At 45.2% G+C, this 18,671-nt stretch overlaps 1 protein-coding gene across 1 annotated transcript in view; it reads right to left on the bottom strand.

Moving 5' to 3' along the window:
• Positions 1-472: 472 nt before the first annotated feature.
• LOC139212380 (rho guanine nucleotide exchange factor TIAM2-like) overlaps positions 473-18,671 on the bottom strand; it is a 67,964-nt gene continuing 49,765 nt past the window's right edge. Inside the window, exons 16-27 of the mRNA XM_070842919.1 lie at positions 11,577-11,792; positions 10,151-10,219; positions 9,067-9,192; positions 8,530-8,638; positions 6,152-6,331; positions 5,796-5,914; positions 5,128-5,236; positions 4,678-4,736; positions 4,461-4,563; positions 4,125-4,218; positions 2,778-2,932; positions 473-2,438 (exon numbers count right to left, since the gene is read on the bottom strand). Coding sequence (XP_070699020.1) covers positions 1,726-2,438; positions 2,778-2,932; positions 4,125-4,218; positions 4,461-4,563; positions 4,678-4,736; positions 5,128-5,236; positions 5,796-5,914; positions 6,152-6,331; positions 8,530-8,638; positions 9,067-9,192; positions 10,151-10,219; positions 11,577-11,792 — 2,052 coding nt within the window. The 3' untranslated portion in view covers positions 473-1,725. The remainder of the gene's footprint in view (positions 2,439-2,777; positions 2,933-4,124; positions 4,219-4,460; positions 4,564-4,677; positions 4,737-5,127; positions 5,237-5,795; positions 5,915-6,151; positions 6,332-8,529; positions 8,639-9,066; positions 9,193-10,150; positions 10,220-11,576; positions 11,793-18,671) is intronic.

Below are 18,671 nucleotides of genomic sequence, written 5' to 3'. Positions count from 1 at the left end.
AAGTGGGAGGGGGGTTAATGAGACTTACAAAACGTCCCTTTTAACTGATAATTTCTTCAGTCTGCTGGCGTTCATGTTAAAGACAGTAAGGTATAGGAAAAGAAATGAATTGTCCTTGTGGAAGTGCTAAATATGCTAGGGCAATTGAAAAACATTGAGTCCGTGTTTAGAATCATAGCGCTGAAGTAAAGCTTTTTCCAAGTCTTTCTTCATGCAACTGTGCCCCACTTCTGTCAAATAATTATGTAGTCTATTGAGGATCTACCTTTTCTTCTAATACCAGGATATAGACTTCTGTGTTTCTTATGACAGCTAATCAGGAAGTGGTGGCAAGTCTAGCCAAGGGACTGAGCCTGAGATAAGACACTCAGTTCCCTGCACTGCTTTACCTGTCAATAGAATATAAAGGATATGTAAACCTGAACTGACAGCTGAGAGTTGAAAGCATTGTTCCCCAGGCGTCATTCACTGATAAAACTTTTATTTATAAAACAATTCCATAAGAATGGGGCATTCACATTCATTGGTATGCTAGCATTAAAGGCATTGTAAAGTAGAGTTGAGAAGGTAAATAATTCAATAGTGGTTTGCCGTTTTATAGTACCTCAACATGTACTTTATGCTATGGCAAACAAAACATTTTACAAAAATATCAGATGCAATTATTGCAAATTCCTGCCTTACTTCTTTACAGTGTCAAGTATGTATAAGAGAATACATAAATGCTTCAACAATAGAAAAGATTATATACATAGGACATAAAGAGAACATTGGGGTTTAAATCATTGTTAAGTAGCTACATTTCAAAAACACTTTTCAATGCATAGCTGTTTTGCATCTTTTGTATACTAATGGACCAAATCTTTAGCCAACGTTCAAGCCTTCACCCAAAAAGTTACTTTGCTAAGATATACATAATCAAACCTATTAATAAATAAAACAGCATTAATTACATTAAAACCTGTACAGATAAAAAATATTTCAAATATATAGGCAAACAGTGTACTTTAGTGCACAAAATACAGCAAAAAGGCTTCTTTGCGATAAGTCGGAGTCCTTCCTGTTTTAGGCCACGGTACGTCTTCTCAGGAAGTTTGACTTAACTGCCACAGCTCTTTGGATCTTATTAGTCTGATGGCCTTCACTCGGTCTGTCCTTTCATGAATTTTTAATGAAAATGCAATTTGTCATAAGCGGGTAGCTACAGTGTTTGGTACTGTAAAACCAAATACAAATGAATTGTTGACTGTGCCGAAGCACCAGTGAGGCTGCTTCCAAAACTTGTTTCATCTCAGTGTCCCGCTCTGTATGCATATCCTATGTCCCTCCTCTTTTTAAGTTTTTTGAAAGTGACTGACAAGGACATTCTCCCCATTTCTTCACAGAAAAGGTCAAAAACTGAATTAAAACTGCCAATCAGCATGAGCTGCAGGGGAGACGAGGATGGAATACGTCATTCAGATGTTTTGTGAGGAGGAGGCAACGCCCAGAGAGCTAAGGAGATCGCAGAACCAAATCAGTGCTTGGCAGATCATTGCAGTCATTATCATTGGGACAGAAATCACCTCCAGGGGGGGAGAGAATGGGTATGTCAGGTGCATGGCTTACTAAACAGACTCCTGTTTAGAGTCCCAGCTTCAAAACCAGGCCTGCAGTGAGCCACAGAGGTTTCTCCTCCTGTGATGCAGGGGCTTTTGGTCAGCACCTGTCTGTCCATCCAGCACTCTATGAGGAGGTGGTATTTTCAGAGTCGTTGGCACAACTCTCAGCTGGGTCATAGAAACAGTCTTCGTTGACTACAGAGGTCAGACTTTGGACGCTGAACTCTCTCTCCAGTAGCACGTTGAGATCCACTACCCCTGATGGTGATGTTGCATCCACCTGACTGTCCAGTGACCTGCTGTGTGCCCTCATGTTCAACAGTATACCCTGGTTCCCCCTGAAACTGTTGGGTTTCCTCTTAACAGCACTGAAGTGTCCTCGCATCTGTTTGGGTTGGGTCTCTGGAGTGTCCCCCACTCCCTCAGGCTGAACACAGGGAGCCGGTGCACATTTTGACACAGCATCTTCTGAGAGTTGGAGATGGAGGAACTGGGCTTCAATGGCGCTTGTTGGTGAGTTGCTGTCTCCACTGCCCCTCCTCGTTCCACCCTCACTAAAGCCGTCGTCATCCTCATCACTTAAAATATCAGATTCTTTCACAGCAGAGGAGGAGGAGGGGGGGGGTTGCGTGTCGGATCCAGGTGCCTGAGACCAGTTCTGCTGGCCGGGGACAATATGCGAGTCAGAGGAGGTGCAAGGTGGAGGAGCCCCAGACAGACTGTAGGTTCCACTGCTCAGGCTTCCCTCGTCAGAGTCTGCCCCCATCTTGGGATGCCCAGCCTGGGTGGAGAGGTCTCCAAGTGGCTGCTTACACAACCAGGAAGCCCTGGAGGAACCTGGTAACAATTGTGGAGATGGGAGTCAGAAACGCCACTCTTATCTGAGCACCATAAGCCCCTCTAGCATTTTGTGACCTAAAAAGTAAGATGTAATCATCTCTAAAGTATGTGTACTTGGTATTACACAGTTGATGATTTTTAAAGCCAAATAAGCTTAAAGGCTAAATACCAGTCAGAAAGAATTACTCTTCTGCCCTACTGGACATGTTTTTATAGGAAAGCTGTGCCTGGTACTCAAAGCACCTGTCAAGTGTTTTCCATAGATCTTTTGATTCAAAGAAATATTTGCTCCCTACAAAACAGAAATATTTCCTAAGAGTGCTTCTGAAGGCTCACCTAGTCTGGCGGAGGAGGGCAGGGTGCTGCGCAGGGGGGCCAGGCGCTCCTTACAGCCCCTCTCTACTGTGCCCTCACTCTTCATGTTCCTCCTCACGTTCTCCCTGAGGATGGAGCGGATCACCTTGATGATGTTGACCTTGCTCTCTGGCACACTGAGGAGGACACGGCAGAGGTACCATCATAACATGAGCACATGGTACGTTGAACTGGAACTCACAAGCTAAGTATAGATTCCCTTGTGTCCCCAGTGAAATTGGTGATTTAATTAATTAGGAGTGATCCCAATTTCACAGTGTGTAATGAGAGAACCAGCAATTTGGTTTAGCTTTACTCTAATGTGTCTTGTTTAGGGTCTATTATGTGAAAACAAAAGGCTTTACAAGATGTGTTGAACTACATATGAAATATACTACATGTGATGGGATGAAGTGAAACTTTCTTCCAGTAAATACTGTAGGTGTTCTGCATTACAGGTGTATTGTTTATTTTGGGATATCAGGGTTAACGAGATGGAGCTGAGCACCAGCCTCAGATGTGTCTTAATGAATGAAGCTACAGCCATAAAGACTGGATGTTGGGGAGAGAGGGGCTCTTTCTGTCTACCAGCACCGCTTCTCACCAATACGTGAGTACTAAGTGCAGTTGATCAAATATGTTTGTTTGTTTTTTCTCAAGCTGGATCAGCACCCACCCATTTTAATAATGGTTTACCTTAATGAGGTTGAAACATAAAGAATGACTACACTTTAAGTGTTTTTGAGAAGGTTCAAAGATCATTCCAGTTACTTGGAACTTCTCTTCATCTATTTTTGTAGCCTTGACCATCATTAATAGCACCATTATTAAAATTAAGAAAAGAGGTGGTGTTAGAAATGCAAACAGTCAGATCATCAGAAGCACAAGTTAGGAAAATGAAGGGGAACAGTGGCATTTGTTACATAAACTGTCTGTTGTAAACATCAACCACAGAGCAGCTTTCTGGGCCATCTTTTGATCTAGCCACCTTACCATAGTTGTTTGTACAGTTTTCCTGTGCAATGACATTGATAATTGCCCACACTACGAGCATGCTCACATTGTCTAACTCACTTTATTTGGCTAAGTGGCTAAACTGTGTTTACGATCTGTCTGACCACCTGACTGCTTGCACTTCTTAGACTGTGTTCTCAGATCTCAGCAATTACTTTCAGTCCAATGTTATCCTATCCAAAGGAAACGGTGGCCAGAACTACAAAAAAAGACCAAAGTTGTAATGGACCTACATTATCCTTTTAAAAATGATGCACCATGAATGCACTCCAGGATTAATCATCACTGATTGCACCTGAAAGTTTAATCTCTGACCTGCTACACAGCTGGAAGACGGTCTCCGGTCTGCCTTCCACTTCAGACCTAGAGTGAACCAGCTCCCAGATGCAGCTGCTTTCTGTGCCTGTTCCTGGGAGGGCGAGGAAATAAAGGAGAGGCTTTTAATCACACAGTCCAAATATGGTTTATGGTTTCTGAGGAGATAAGGAGGGACGGATGAACAGAAATGCCAAGAGGGGTGTGTGTGTGTGTGTGTGTGTGGGCCTGGAGAATGAGCTTAGGAGTGTGTGTGGGGAAAAAGAACAAAGATTTAGTGGATGTACTTTGTGAGTGATTTACTGAGGATAATGTCGCTGTGTGCCGGCTTCTTACCTGCAGTATTTCCCAATCTGACCTGCAGCGCAGAGAGTGGGATGAGCCAACGGAACTTAAAGGGGTCCGAATCTCCATGAGAAAGTGCTGAACGAGGGTTGGTCTGGTCATCACAAAGGGAGAGCCATGCGGGGGGAAAGAGGAAAATGCTGTTCCACACCAAAGACCCCATTTGTGGCATGTGAGAGTAAATGAGTGCAACAGACATTATGCTTACCATTTTCTTCTTCAGCTTGTTGTTTTCCCTGTAGACCAATATCACCGCTTTCTTGAACACTGGTGAGAGAAAACACATCAGCGTCTTAGTTTTGACTGCGAATGCCTCTTGGGGAAAGCCGACTGAAGGAGTGCAACCCTCAGAAGCATTTTAGATGTTGGCTTGAAGCCTTAAAGCATATATCAGCGCTACAGATATTGAAATGCACAAGATCTGTCTGAATGCTACGACACACACAAGTCTGTGGCTGCACAGCAAACCTGATGCACTTTGTTTGTACTCATTAAACAGAACTGTAAACACCCATGGATGGCACTAAAACAAATAGATTGAATTTTTAAAATCGTCCTGTGTTTGAGACAAAACAGTGTGGACGCGATCACCAGTCAACATACTGGCAGGGGGTGTGGGAAGGGAAATGTCGGGCTCATTTTCAGTGTGCAGACTCACCAAACACGGTCATTTCGGGGTCTTTTCTCATGCGGCCCAGCGATGGATGCGGGTTGAGCCAGACAACAGAGGAATGCATGAGAAACTCTCCCATAGAGATCTCTGTGACCTGAGGGACACACACAGGGTAAGGTTTTAAAAGAAAGCTGGGGCAGAGGGAGAACAAACAAACCAGACATTTGACTTTTCACTGCTGCGTGAGACACATACTAATGATCCATGTCTATGAATGAGTTCCACAGACACTACAAACTAGTGTCTGTACGTGGCATTAAAGCTGATTTTCAAGCAAACCTTTATCTGGCTTTTATCTGAGAGCTATTTAGATACACTGAAAACATACAGTACCCTAGACAACATTATTTAGCATTCCCTTTGAATATTTACTGCAGGGGTTACCAACTAAATATTCCATCAATTTGTAAATGCATTCAGTCCCCAGAGGCAATGCACAGAAGATGGTGTAAACAACATAAGTTTAACAGCTCCATTCTGATGCACCGATGGAAACTGGATTGAAGTAGTTCAAACTCATTGTGATGAGTATTTAGTGTTTGAGTATTGTAGCAGGTGTCGTGTGATTCTTACTGATATCGGTGTGCAACAGTTGCCAACAAGGTAACCTTAAATATATTTACGATGTTTGACGACTAGAAATGTGTCTCTACCTCTTTATCATGGCCAGTCTGCTCAGCAACAAGCTGATCGAACACAGAGCCGTAATCCTCGTAGATCTTCTGCATCTCATTGATGTGGCTGGCCACCTTCTCCATTGCTTTCAGAGCCTCTGCAGAGACGAGAACAGAATGAAGCTTTACATTACAGTAGCAGATTTTATTTGCTCACTGTGTATGGGGAAAATGCCCACTCTTATGTGCCAGGATTTGTCACCGGGTGTTCCCAAGCATGATCGCACCGCAACATGACACAGAAATGACAAGTGTGAACATTGGTCTATATTTTTAGCACATCCTCCCCGTGTCTGTGGGCGTGTCTGTAAATGTATATGTGTTTCGCTCCCTACCGGTGAGATGGTAGTGCTCCTCGCTGTCAGCATCAGTGAGGGAGACCAGCTCCCTGAGCAGCAGAGGGTACTTGAGCACCCTCTGCACTGGTTTAATCAGGTAGGACTCCAGGGTGGATGAGTGCTGCTTGGTGGGGTTCCTCGCATCCAAGAATTCCTTGAAGGCCTGATCCGTCTTAGCTGGAAAATAAACACACGCATGCTCAATTAGTATGTAGTATAGAGTCTTTCAGTTTACCATCTTTGTTCATCTCTCTCACTAGGTTGGCAGGAGTCCAACTGCAGGCCAGTGCAGAATCAAGGTGCAATAAGCTGCCTCCAGCAGGGGGTAGTGTAGGCTTCTCCTCAAACTACCATGACCACTGCAGTATTTACCCGTGCCCACGCATCAAACTAAATAGTGCACAAGATGTTTTCACAAAGCTTAAGTAAAAAACTAAATCAATGAGCAAAACACTCAGGAGTTACTTAAACACTAAAGCTGTCTTGTTTATAACATGGTGAAAATAATCCAGTTGGGACTCTGTAGTCTACATTGAAGCCAAAAGCTTGGTGTGTAACGGCAGGTATAATGCAGAACGAGCCTTCTGTAAAGGTGATGACATTTACCCTGAGCAGTATGCTTCCACAACGCTTACTGAGGGGGGCCATTAAAGTATTAATTATAGCACTCCCAGCCACAGACGAGCAGCAGCATCGACACCTCCTAGAGTAATTGGCAGGCAATTAACGAGTCGGCAAATAAACAGAGAAACTCAGGCAACCCAGGGCCCTTGGCACGATGGGAAAAGGAGGAGGGTAATGAAGATGGCAGAGACGGGCATATAATTACTAAAAGGGTTGACAAACTCCCACAGATTTTCCTCTGCGAGTCCTTGGATCAGCTGGTTGTGACCAGGCTGCACGGGGCATTCTGTATCACACTGAGCCAACTATAGTCTCAGTTTGCAGCTATCACCCTGTTATACTTGGCCCTCCTTGTCTGTGCTGAGCCACTATTGTGCTACATGTTGTTCTAATATTAGTTTGTGTGCACCAACTTAAATACTACACGTGAGCCATTCAAAGCTTTGGTTAAAGCGTAGGGCGTATGAAACGTGTAAATGGAGTACTTTAAATCTGGCAGCTTTTCCCTTCACTCAAGCATTTGGAGCCATTTTGTGCCGAGCTGGCATTACTAAAGTATGATCACTAAGCCAAGATCGCAGGGGCTTTTTTGTCTGTAAGGCTGGACAGTCAGTAAGTTTTGGCCATATAAATCCTCTTAGGTTTTTTTTTTCACATTTTGTACATCATTATTATTACTATCATCATTTCTTCTTATTGCTGTTGTTGAATTGGGTGGTGGGGGGTGTCCTTACCCTCACATCCTACATTTAGATCACAGATTTTAGGTTTGCATTCTGTAAAAGTAATAGAAGGGTGTTCCTCCAAGAACTGTAGCAAAATATGTTTCATAGCCTGCTCGTGATGTGTCATTAAATACAGTTTTCCTGATCTTTCACTATACTTAGTGCAGAAAACTCTTTCATGCACCAGTGTTGTGTTGATAACCATATCTACCCAATTTCATTCTCCTCTAGCTAATTCTGACCAATCAGGGATTTTTCTGAATGTTTTTTCTCCTTCTAATCCAATTGAATATCCATCCTGTTGCTTACTTCGAGGAATATCCCACGCAATTCTAGTAATGGGGTAGGTTTAAGTAGCGCCACCCCCTCCAATGTCAGCAAAGAATCCAATCTTCTTACATTTCTCTGTACCGGGCAGCGTTCCAAAATTGCACGAGAGAGGCTGGCATCTTAGCAGGCATAAATCAACTTTAAAACTTCTACTCTGTCACATGCAGATGGAGACGTAGAGAATTATTAGGACTCACGGGTGGTCACGGTCACATATCAGCTGTTAGTGGACAAGGTTATCCAAAGTCTGTTCATTAATACATTTGTTTAAACGTTGTCTGCTTGTAAAACAGGTAATTATTTTTACTGTTTAGAAACCATGGATCACAAATGAAGGCTGGACACTTAAGCTTCACCTGTGTTTGCTTCTCGAATATTCTGTGTGTATGTTATAGATAGAGCTTGCAGAGAACTGGGGTGGCATCACTCGGCTCACTTTCATCCACTGTCTCACTCTGGGACATTTACTTTCCTACATAATGGATTTGTTTCCCAAGAGAGGAGGCCAAACCTTCAACAGTGCCGAGAGGTGGCTATGATGCAACATAGGTGCAAGGATGTCTAATTTATGCAGGGGTGTGGGACACTTAGGATTACTCTACAGATGTATTTATTATGTGCCAATTCTGAATCTCACTTAGTGCAGCAGGATGGGCTGTTGTGCATTCCCTCATTTGTTTAAGGTGCGTGTCCTACCTCTCTCCAGGACCTTCTGAACCTTGATGTGGTTGGCACAGAAGCCGCTGTAGAGCTTGAAGTGGTCGGCGTAATAGAGGAACGATCCCCCAAGAGAAAACAGCAGCTTCTGTGGGCCGTGAGGGTGTGAGAGAAAAACAAAGACGGTGTCACACACGCAGACCGGGAGAGAGAGATGTTATACAAAGCTGAGTGAGCTGAGAGAGAAAAGGATGAAAGAGTGCGAACATGTGAAGTCGTGACCGGACCACTCTGCCCCCCATCCTCCCCCTCTCACCTAACCTTTTGAGTACACTAGCTTTCAGCAGCTCACAATCTAGCCAGTGAACTGCCACCTCGATCAATAGACTCCACACGTTGTCATGTCAAGCCTATAAATCAGCCAGCAGCGCTCCTGTCAAACCAACTTTCTTTGGAATAGTTGCTAAAATCACCTTGTTGGAGAATAATGTTTTCTGTGCACTCATGGAATCCACACTGAATCTTTGGACATGCAATCAATAATGTGATATGTTGCTGTGTGTGTGTGTGTGTCACCTTGAACTGTGAGGGGGTCTCCAGGGTGCTGAAATCAGGCGAGGAGGCGATCCTCTCCTCCAGGGTCTGTAGGAAGACCCTCTGGAAGTCCAACATCTCAGGCAGGCTGCCAAACAGACTCTCCATCTGAGGAGGAGGAGGAGGAGGAGGATGGGCGGCAGAGGGGTGGTAGGATAATGGATAGAAAGAGGTGAAGAAAGGAGAGGTGGTATGGATTTGTGAGACAGTGATGGATAAGAATGTATGAGAGGAAAAAATGGCAGAGAAAGGAGTGGGAGGGGGAGAAGGGAGAGAGCAAAGGAATATGAGGGAACAAGGCAAGAAAAAAAAGCCTAGATAGCTTGTAATTCATAACAGTCAGTCAGACAGGCACCCTGGAGTGTTATAAAACCTCCACTCTGATGGCTCCATCTCTGACAAAGGCACTTAGGGACAAGCTAAGGCCCTGCTACAAATACAGTGCACACACATTCAGACTTCTACTGTCTAACACACCCTCTCTGACACACATGCCCAGAGTCAACACGTCCCTTCATTAAAAGCTGTTCGGGGGCTAACATGCCCTCGTCCATTTTGTGTCTGGACACGTCCCGCTGTCCCATAATGGCCTTTTAATTTGCCCCAGTGCTCAGTGGCCTATTGACTAGTGTGTCTTGGGAGAGACGTCCTATGTTTGAGGTCATGTCTAGCACAGCGCTGCACACGGGGCTGGAAACTGCATTAACATGGTCACAAGGTCATTAACGTGCTGCAGCTTTATGGTGTCACAGGAACATACGACGACAGGTTAATTGAAGGTGTTTCATATGGAGAAAAACGCCACTTTTCTTAATGAAAAAAAGTCAGTGGACAGCCACGCTGTAATGGGTGAGTCTGAGGTGAATGCTTAAAGGCTGGCTTTTACTCTTAAGCTAGCCTTCACTGGTGTGCTCCTGTGGGATGCTAGAAGGTCAAGGTAGGGGAATACTAATTTGTCCTCCAGCTAGTCACAGTGGTAATGAGGGAGATATGGCCTAGCGGAGTTCATCAACGTCACCTCTGGGTAATAAACATTCAATGAATTTGTCCCATACTCGCCACCTACCTCATCCAGTGTGAGGAAGGTTTCATTCTGCAGGGGTTTCAGGTAGATCTCGAACAAACAGGCCAGGTCCTGCACACACAAAAAAAGGTCAGTGACAAGGAAACATTATCCCTTAACCTGCCTGTCCTTTAAAATCGCTTTCATCATCAGATCAGTCCTCATTCCTCCCTTTATAACCTCCAACTGTCTCCCTCCCACAGTCCCTCGCCTCATTCCTCCATCGTCTCCCCCCCCGGCTCCCCCTTTACTGTTTTAATGTGGCTGCGCTTGTCTTGGTATCAGTGGGGATATTCTCATTAGGCTGATTTATGAGCTTCCTCCTCCTCCTCCTCCTCCTCCTCCTCCTCGTCCCCTCCCCAAGCTACCTCAGTCACTAGTGGCACATGGACACAGGCGAGCAGGCCTGTATATCTCTCTGGGAAGACAATCTCCTTCCTCAATTACAAATCAACGGCAAGAGGCGTTCACGGGGGAAGAGGACGTGAAGAAGAACAGGAAAAAATGCCAGCAATGACAAGTGTTGCAGAGTCAAGAGTCGGTTTTTTTAATGCGAGTCAGAAAGGAAAAGGTCGTATTGGGTAACAGGAGGGCGGCAAAATGATGGGGCAGGAAGGAAATAAATAAGGCTGGACAGGAAACAGTGTCTTTCAGTTCTCGTTTCTGATTTCCAACACCACTCCTTTTATCAAAAGGAAGAGTTCAACATACTAAGAAATATCCTTATTTGTGTTATTGCTGAGAGTTAAGGGAGACACTCGTACCTATATGATAAATATGACGCTGGAATGAGCAACCAGTTAGCTTAGCATGAAAACTAGAACTTTTTGTTATCTGTACAAAAGCTAGAGTGAAAAACACAGGAAGGTTATGTGCAAGATTATTCCTTGACCAACTGATCCAGCCAAGAAATACTCAAGCAGGTAAACCTCCTATAAAACCACACTGGTCATCATTTTTACACTTTTTAAACGAATTACACAAATAAGATACAATATGTTAATTAGCCAGCTTTAGAGGTGTGACAGGCAGGTTTTGCTACCTCAGGACAGAGCCCCATTTTCAGCCTCTATGCTCAGCTAAGCTATCCAGCTGCTGGCTCCTGCTGCATATTTACCATACCAATATGAGAGAATGGTATGATTCTTCTATTCCAACTACAGACAAGAAAGCAAATTTCCCAAAATGCAGAATTCTTCCTTTAAGAACTATTACTTTACATGATAATGTGAAGTAGGCCAGTCAGAAGTTAGTTTCCGAAGTTACTATGGTGCTTTTCTGTCTAAAAAAGCAAAAATTTATAACCAAGGAGTAAAAAATGGGGGCAGTGAAGCAGATTTCTAAATCTTTAGAAACCATGAGGATGACTGCAATCAAATATTCATGTTAGCTTCTTGTAAATTCCAATATGGCAGGAGTCAAAGCTCACCTTCACATAGGACTTCTCCGTGTCCACCAGCTCCTGGATGACCTTGCGTAACCTCTCGGTGGCACTCATATGCTTGGGGCAAGGTCTGAGCACAGTGGCCTCTCCCGAGGGACCCCCTCCTTGCCTCACTTCCTTGGTGTTGTCCATCAAACCCCCAGTGCCCGAGTCTGACCCTTCCTGGAAGGACTGGTAGAGAGTACACACTGTGTCCACGCTCTGCAGGGGTGACAGAAAGAGGGGTGTATTTAGGTAGGCAGCTCAGGGATTATCACAGCCAGCTGGATGAAATGAGGATAACAGTTGTTATAGGAAACTGCACACACACACACACACACACACAAAGCATGTGTCTACGCAGAAACATATTCTCAAGAATTTATTAAAATGAAAAATCGGAGTCTTTTACCTCCCTCATTTAACTATTCATCGCTAATGATTTCAGCTCCACAGCTGTATGAAATAATGATGTATACAATTCTACACTGTACATGGCCAGTGATTCCCCTGGGTATACTAAGAGCGTTATGGAGGTTTAGTTATGCACTCTATGCTAATTGGCTTTGCATCAAAGACTTTACAGTGCATCTGAAAGACTAACTGGATATCCCAGCAGATAGCATTACATCACATTACATTATTCTTCTAAATCCATAATGGACAGTTACGCAGCTTTGTGTCACATCAATTCCAGAGAATTTAACATGCCAGGAGATCCCAAGTGGTCATGTATTAGTTTGTATTAGAGGGGGGGGGGGGGGGTGGGTTTAAAAGCATCTCATTCAACACCTCTGCTCATTCACAAAAAGCAATATTTCCTCCAGCCTGCTTTGTTCTTCTTTGATAGGTGGAACCCTGTGAAGAACTCGTCGTCATACCATTTACATGGGGGTTCAACAGAAAGAGAAAACCTGCATTACTTTAAATTGGACTGAATTGCCTGGGGTAGGGAAATTAACATCAGCCGTAGGCACCACACTGCGAAGTCTTGCCTGTGGCGGGTAAGATCTTACCGTCTGTGAGCAACTGTGGCAGAAAATGAACCATTATCAGCCTCTCTGTTCTATTCCCTGGGACATAAAAAATAAGCAGTGAGGGGAAGCTCTTTCCTTTCTCTCTATGTCACACCGTGGCTGCCGCTGTACGGTATGCGCTTTTCTAGCATTGAGGTAAATTTGCGTACACTAAATCAGAATTCATCCTAATTACTTACCTGACAAGCTACTCAAGCACAACACATCAACTGCTCCATGCCTGGCTACACTGTAGTGCGCAGGCCATCAATTATGCGATTTCTGTGCTAAAAATAGTCTCGTAATGACCAGCACTCCTTATTCCAAGTGAATAACATGATGTAGCATAATAATCGGCGGCCAGGCACAAGAATCAGCAGAGGCTGTTACGCGATAAATAATAGCAGGTTCCAATCTGCTGCTCAGCAACATAGCACAGTGGGACGACCACAATGCCAGGCAAAACAGCTGCTCAGCACTCTCTGCCTCTTCCTGTGTGTATCTCATGAGCAAGCATTCAAGCACATCTCCCCACTAAAGACTGCACAGCAACACACATGGATCAATACACCCTTCATCCTGACACCGCAGGCATCGATACACACACGTACACACCTCCCAAGCAGTGTTTGAAAGCTTGTCTGAGTCACTCTGCTCTGAAACTGGTGTGAGCTACCACCCACATAACCCCCCCACCCCAACTCACAGGGAGTCCATAGCCAATCAAGGCTTCCATTAATAAGCCTGCGACTCATCAGCTAGCTCATTATAGCATGGTCACTCCAGAGACGGCCCTTCAATGCTGCAATACAGACTGTGCGAGGGTGACAGACTGAAAGAGAGACAAAAACAGAGGGGGAAGAGACAGGGGGAAATGCCTCTTCGTGTCCTCTGTGTATGTCTGGGCTAAGCCTCTTTCAAATGATCCACCACCCACAGCAGCGCTACGCTCTGGAGTGCTTTGAATGTGGGATGATAATTATGACGGGACTTAATGTCTCCCTCTGCGCTGGTGGAGGGACCAATGTTCCTAATGGAGAGCTGCAGGACACACACATATACTGCAAATGGACACATCTGTACGTGTTAACACACACCGACTGAGTTCACGATAAACACAACGCTCCATTATTGGTCAAAACAAGTCTACAGCCACGTTTACTATGGTCACCATTTTAGTTTACCATGTTAGCATGGTAACATTTGCCAGTTAGCACTAACCACAATGTGCAGCTGAGGTTGATGGGAGTATCATTAGTTATGCAGGTCATTAACCAAAGAATTGGACACCTCAAAGTTTTGACCTGATAATGAAAATTCAGGGGATCAACAAAGATAGTACAAAATGTTTCTAGTCATGCCACTTGCATGACTGAAAAGGTGCTAATAATTGATTGGTTTGGTTTGAAGGTTCAGTTTATTATTTAGTATAAAAGTGCTACTTTCTCTGGTTGGAGTACATCAAATATTTCATGTCATTTTATGTCTGTAATCATCTACTTCAACGTCTGAGCTGATGCCAACAACAACAAACATTTTTGCAAACATGGGGATTCATAAGGAACCTAAGAATATCAGCTATGTAACTACAGCTGCTGACACACACTATCCCATTAAAGATCACAGACACCGATGATGCCGCCACACACAGCAGCAGCCAGCTCTCATTCACCGATACACTCAGGAAAAAAACTCCATATTGCACCAGGCGGGCAGACGGGGGGAGACTGCCTGCAGGAAACACAGAGGTTGAAGGATATCAGAGCGACATATTCATCAAATAGCCCACTGGTAGCTCCAGACCAGGGAGAGCAGCCTTGTGGAGACAGATAACGGTCGTATCTGCCGTTTATTTTGGCTACAGGCGCCCAGAGGAAAGGGGAGGCCTGCCCAGGTCTCTACAAACATGCGTGTGCGCCTGGTAGCACACACTGCCTCTCAAGTGGTGAGTTAATTCTCATCACACCCACGCGCTGGAAGGATATGGGCTCATGTTCGTCTCACACACATACGAATGAGATGACGGAGGAGCCACACAGCTGAAGGGAAAAAGAGCATATAAGAGCTAGAGTGGAGGCTCAGGAACGTGTGCACATTTTACCCCTCACACAGCTTCCTCACTATAATGTTTTCATCAACACTAAATGGCAGACTCCTGCATTGGAGCGTGACAAGAGGAGGTAGGCAGAAAGAAAGAGAAGAAAAGGGGGGAGGGGAGGGGGGACTTACACACCGTCATGACTCAGGAATTGCGATTGCCTCACAACAATCCCACCAACACAGCCTGACAGCTAGCCCAAATAACCAATTAAGAGCCGAGGACGAGAGCCAGCAGAGGCGGGAGAAAAGCCTGGGAGCGCCAAGAAAGACGAGTGGATCCGACAGCGCTGCTGTGGATTCCTATTCAGGTTTTCTCGCTGACAGCTGACAGCTCTGGATCATGTTTCTACCTCTCCTCGCCATGTATGCCCTTTAGCCAATTGAGAAAAGAGGTCTTTGTCAACTCTGCAGGTAGAAAAATGAAAGCAAGTGAGAGGCTGTTGAGTCATTTTGTCTCTGTCAACTCGGTTTTCTGTCTGACGGCATCCAGCAGCATTTCTTTCCATTTTCAGTCAACTATCATATGCACGTGTACATGATGTCCACTTGCTAGATCCCCTGCATGTCACAGCAAAGGGTATCGTTCCAAAACGCTACACTCTTCAGTCAAGTGGAATTCCTTATTTCAAATGAAACTCATTCATATCAATATTAATCCAAAAGGCCTTTCTTGTATCCACTCGCTGTCAGGAGCAGTGCTACTTAAAACGGAGTGCTGATGACCTTCTATTGTCTATTTTAATGAGGCGCCTTAAAAACTGCGTCAAATATTACAACATAACAGTGTTTATCTCTAAGTGTTCACTTGCTCTCCAAATCCTCTGCTCACCATGAAGAGCAGTCTGTAGAGCAGCCTCCATGCTGCCGTGGCCTGCCGCTGGGTCCTTCGGGCCAGCGAGCAGCCCTTCCTACGCAGCCTGCCTCCCCTGGACGCCGGCATGGAAGCTTGGCTATGCAACTCGGCCAAGCTGGCGAAAATATCCGTGGCAGAACTGAATAGCTGAGATCTCGATCTTCTCGCTCCGTCCACCTCTGGTTTGCATCTGATGATCGGTCAACCCCCTCTGCAACTTTTCACACCCTCCTCCTCCTTCCCGACTCTCTCATTAGTGTCCACTGCTGCCCGTCCCCTCTGCCAGGCCCGGGGCAGAAGCCTCAGTCTGGAGTACACCTATGCCTCTGAGGCAGAGTGGGCTTTGATGGGGATCTAACCATTGATCCTGCGTCCACCCGTTCTGTGAGCGTAGGCAAAGAAAAAGTGCTTGCTGCCGGCGCGATTTGCATATCAATCAGTAGTGGACGGTCTGGCCACTTGCCTTGAGCAAATGGAGGGGAATTCTTCCCCTGGCAACTACTTCCTCTCTCACTGTCCTTCTCTTCCCATCAGCGCTGGTCTTCCTACATCTTCACTTTCACATCCTGCCATCCATCCTACTTCCCCTTCTGTCCATTTGTCACCAGATAGCCCCATTCCTCCTTCCTCTCCCTCTGGTTCTTCCACTCCTTTTCGGCTCCCTGTGACATCGGTGTAATTTCCAGAGAGTTGAATGGAGAGGCCGGGGGCTGTGTCAGTGTCCAGTCTCTCAATAGCAGCAGTACAATGCCGACTGTTCTGGCTTGTTACCTCCACACACAGAGGAATGGCTGACTCAAAAATGGGAGGCTCTGAGTCGGTGGGGCTAACAGGGCAGGAATGTTAACTATGGCCTCACACAAGAATAAACCCTGACATATATCGCTCATTGCTAAGGGTACTTTCACATGGAATAAACAACCAGATGATGACTCTGTCCATGAAAACATGACTTGTTATCTGAACTAAGAGCTCACTCCTTGTGAGTGTAGACAATTAACTGAAGGGATAATGATTCGACAGGCAAGAGCTTGGCTACTCTCTTGTCTGGTCACCTATTAAGAAGACAACGCAGGAGCTTTCTTTTATTGTTCCTCTACTTCCCCTCTTAAAGTAACCAAGTAATGACAGTAAGGACTGTGTTTAAGGTATTTTTGGCATTTTAAGCATCTGTTAGAAAGACAGCAAAGAGAAGAAGGGGAAGAAGGGTTAGAGAGAGACAACGGGAGTGACATGCAACAACGGCCCCCAGACGGATGTGAACCAGAGCCTTAATCCCTAAACCACCAGGGTGCCCCTCAGTCTGGATTTTTATATTCAAACAAACAAAATAGGTCGTATAACGTATCGTTCGACCACATCTAAATAGGTACTTGTGTTTATTTCCTGCTTCAAAGGGGCCACACTTGAAGGTGCAGTGAAAACGCTGTCATCACAACCTCCCTGATTTCTCTCCAAGAGTCCTGCGTCTTCATAATCTTTGTGGTCTCAACGCCATGAAACATACAAATGAGCAATGCAGCATTTGTGGCGTCGCACTTGATTGTACAAATGGAATGCCATGAAAGTATGTGAGGAATTAACAAAAGAGAAGCTCTAATCCCACCTACTTTTCCGTGTCCACAGATCTGGCCAGCTGCTGTGTATAAAGTGGGCGTGATGGGGGGTCCAGACGCTGTTCAACAACCCAGCAAGCACTTTGTTTGAAGCATAATGTGGCCTCCATGCTCATCATCATCACTGCTGGCTAATCACTTACCATGCAGGATTTTAGCCCCCATGTTAGGCACAAGCAAACACTAAATATTATTAAGTCTCATTTGTGTCATACTCCAATGCTTGTTTTTTTCCTCCAAGTGTTTGGTATAAACACACACACACACACACACACAAAACAGCACGGCTTTGTCAGACTGGGAGGTTGCAAGATAAACACTAAACACGGTCTCCATCTCCCTTCAACGCTCCAACGGAGACATTATGTACAGAGCTCAGTCCGCTTTGCAGATGAAACGCTGCTCAAATCAAAGGAGAAGCCTTGCGCCTTACCAGCTGAGGAGACCCATCTTAGCTGAAATGAACAAACAAACGTGAGGAGGGAGAGAATAAAGAAGAGGGGATGAAATACAGGTTTGACCCTGGGGCCGGCTTTACGGCCCGTCCCTCACAGGAAACAGCCTTGTCACGACGCTATGAGACAGAGACGAGGGAGGTCTGCCGGCCGGTAGGCAGGCCGGTGGTTCATTTACCATGTTAGTGGGCCATAGTGCCACCATGCCATCTTCTTTTCGAAGCTCGGTAACAGAAGACGCATGCTCATAAATCAAACAGAGTAGAGGGGAGGAGAGAGGAAGATGAGAGGGAGGGCCGGTCCCGTCGCGCTCCACTCAAGCCCATTTATGCCTTTTATTATTCATCCTAAACAAATATTAATCCGCCAAGTCTCCGAGGACTTTGGTAGCGGAGTGTGTTTTAATAATGAAGCCAGCTTCAGATTAAAGCAGCCATTCTACTGAGTCCCCTAGGCTATTCAGATCCTCTCCACTGCATCACCGCCAGTACAAAGGCAAAGTAATGCTAGCACTGTAAGCTATTCTTACTTCACCATCATGCCTGAAACTAAAAGAAAAGTTAAGTGGAAATGCTTGTTGCCAACATTAAGCAGAGCTTGATGACAAACGTGTTTGTGGAATAACTAATGGCGATCCCCCTGCTGTCCCCATTTCCCTTCCTGACCTGGAAAATGCTCAATCTAGGTGATTCAGAAGCAACTAAAACACCTTGAACCATCCACACCATACACCTGCCAAACATGACATGATACTTACAGGTAATAGACCCACTCTGCACACAAGGTGACCATTAGTGAGTGATTAAAGACTAACTGATGGTCAAACTAGGGCCCACACTGCTGTGATAACATCATGGACAGCACTAAAGGCAGGAGAGACACAGCAAAAGGTAACACCATGACCCTAACATCTGACCTGCTCCCATCTAGCTCCATTACAAATCTCACAAGTGAACAGTCGAACCTAGGATCACTGGGATGGGGCTGAATAGCGAGGGCTTGCTGCCACAGCAGGACAAAGAGTCTACAGCCATGCTAGTAAATGCTAAAGTCAGCGTGCT

The sequence above is a fragment of the Pempheris klunzingeri genome, chromosome 13 (assembly GCF_042242105.1).
Source record: "Pempheris klunzingeri isolate RE-2024b chromosome 13, fPemKlu1.hap1, whole genome shotgun sequence".
NCBI classification, from domain to species: Eukaryota; Metazoa; Chordata; class Actinopteri; order Acropomatiformes; family Pempheridae; genus Pempheris; species Pempheris klunzingeri.
This window is presented reverse-complemented; position numbering and strand designations above follow the sequence as displayed.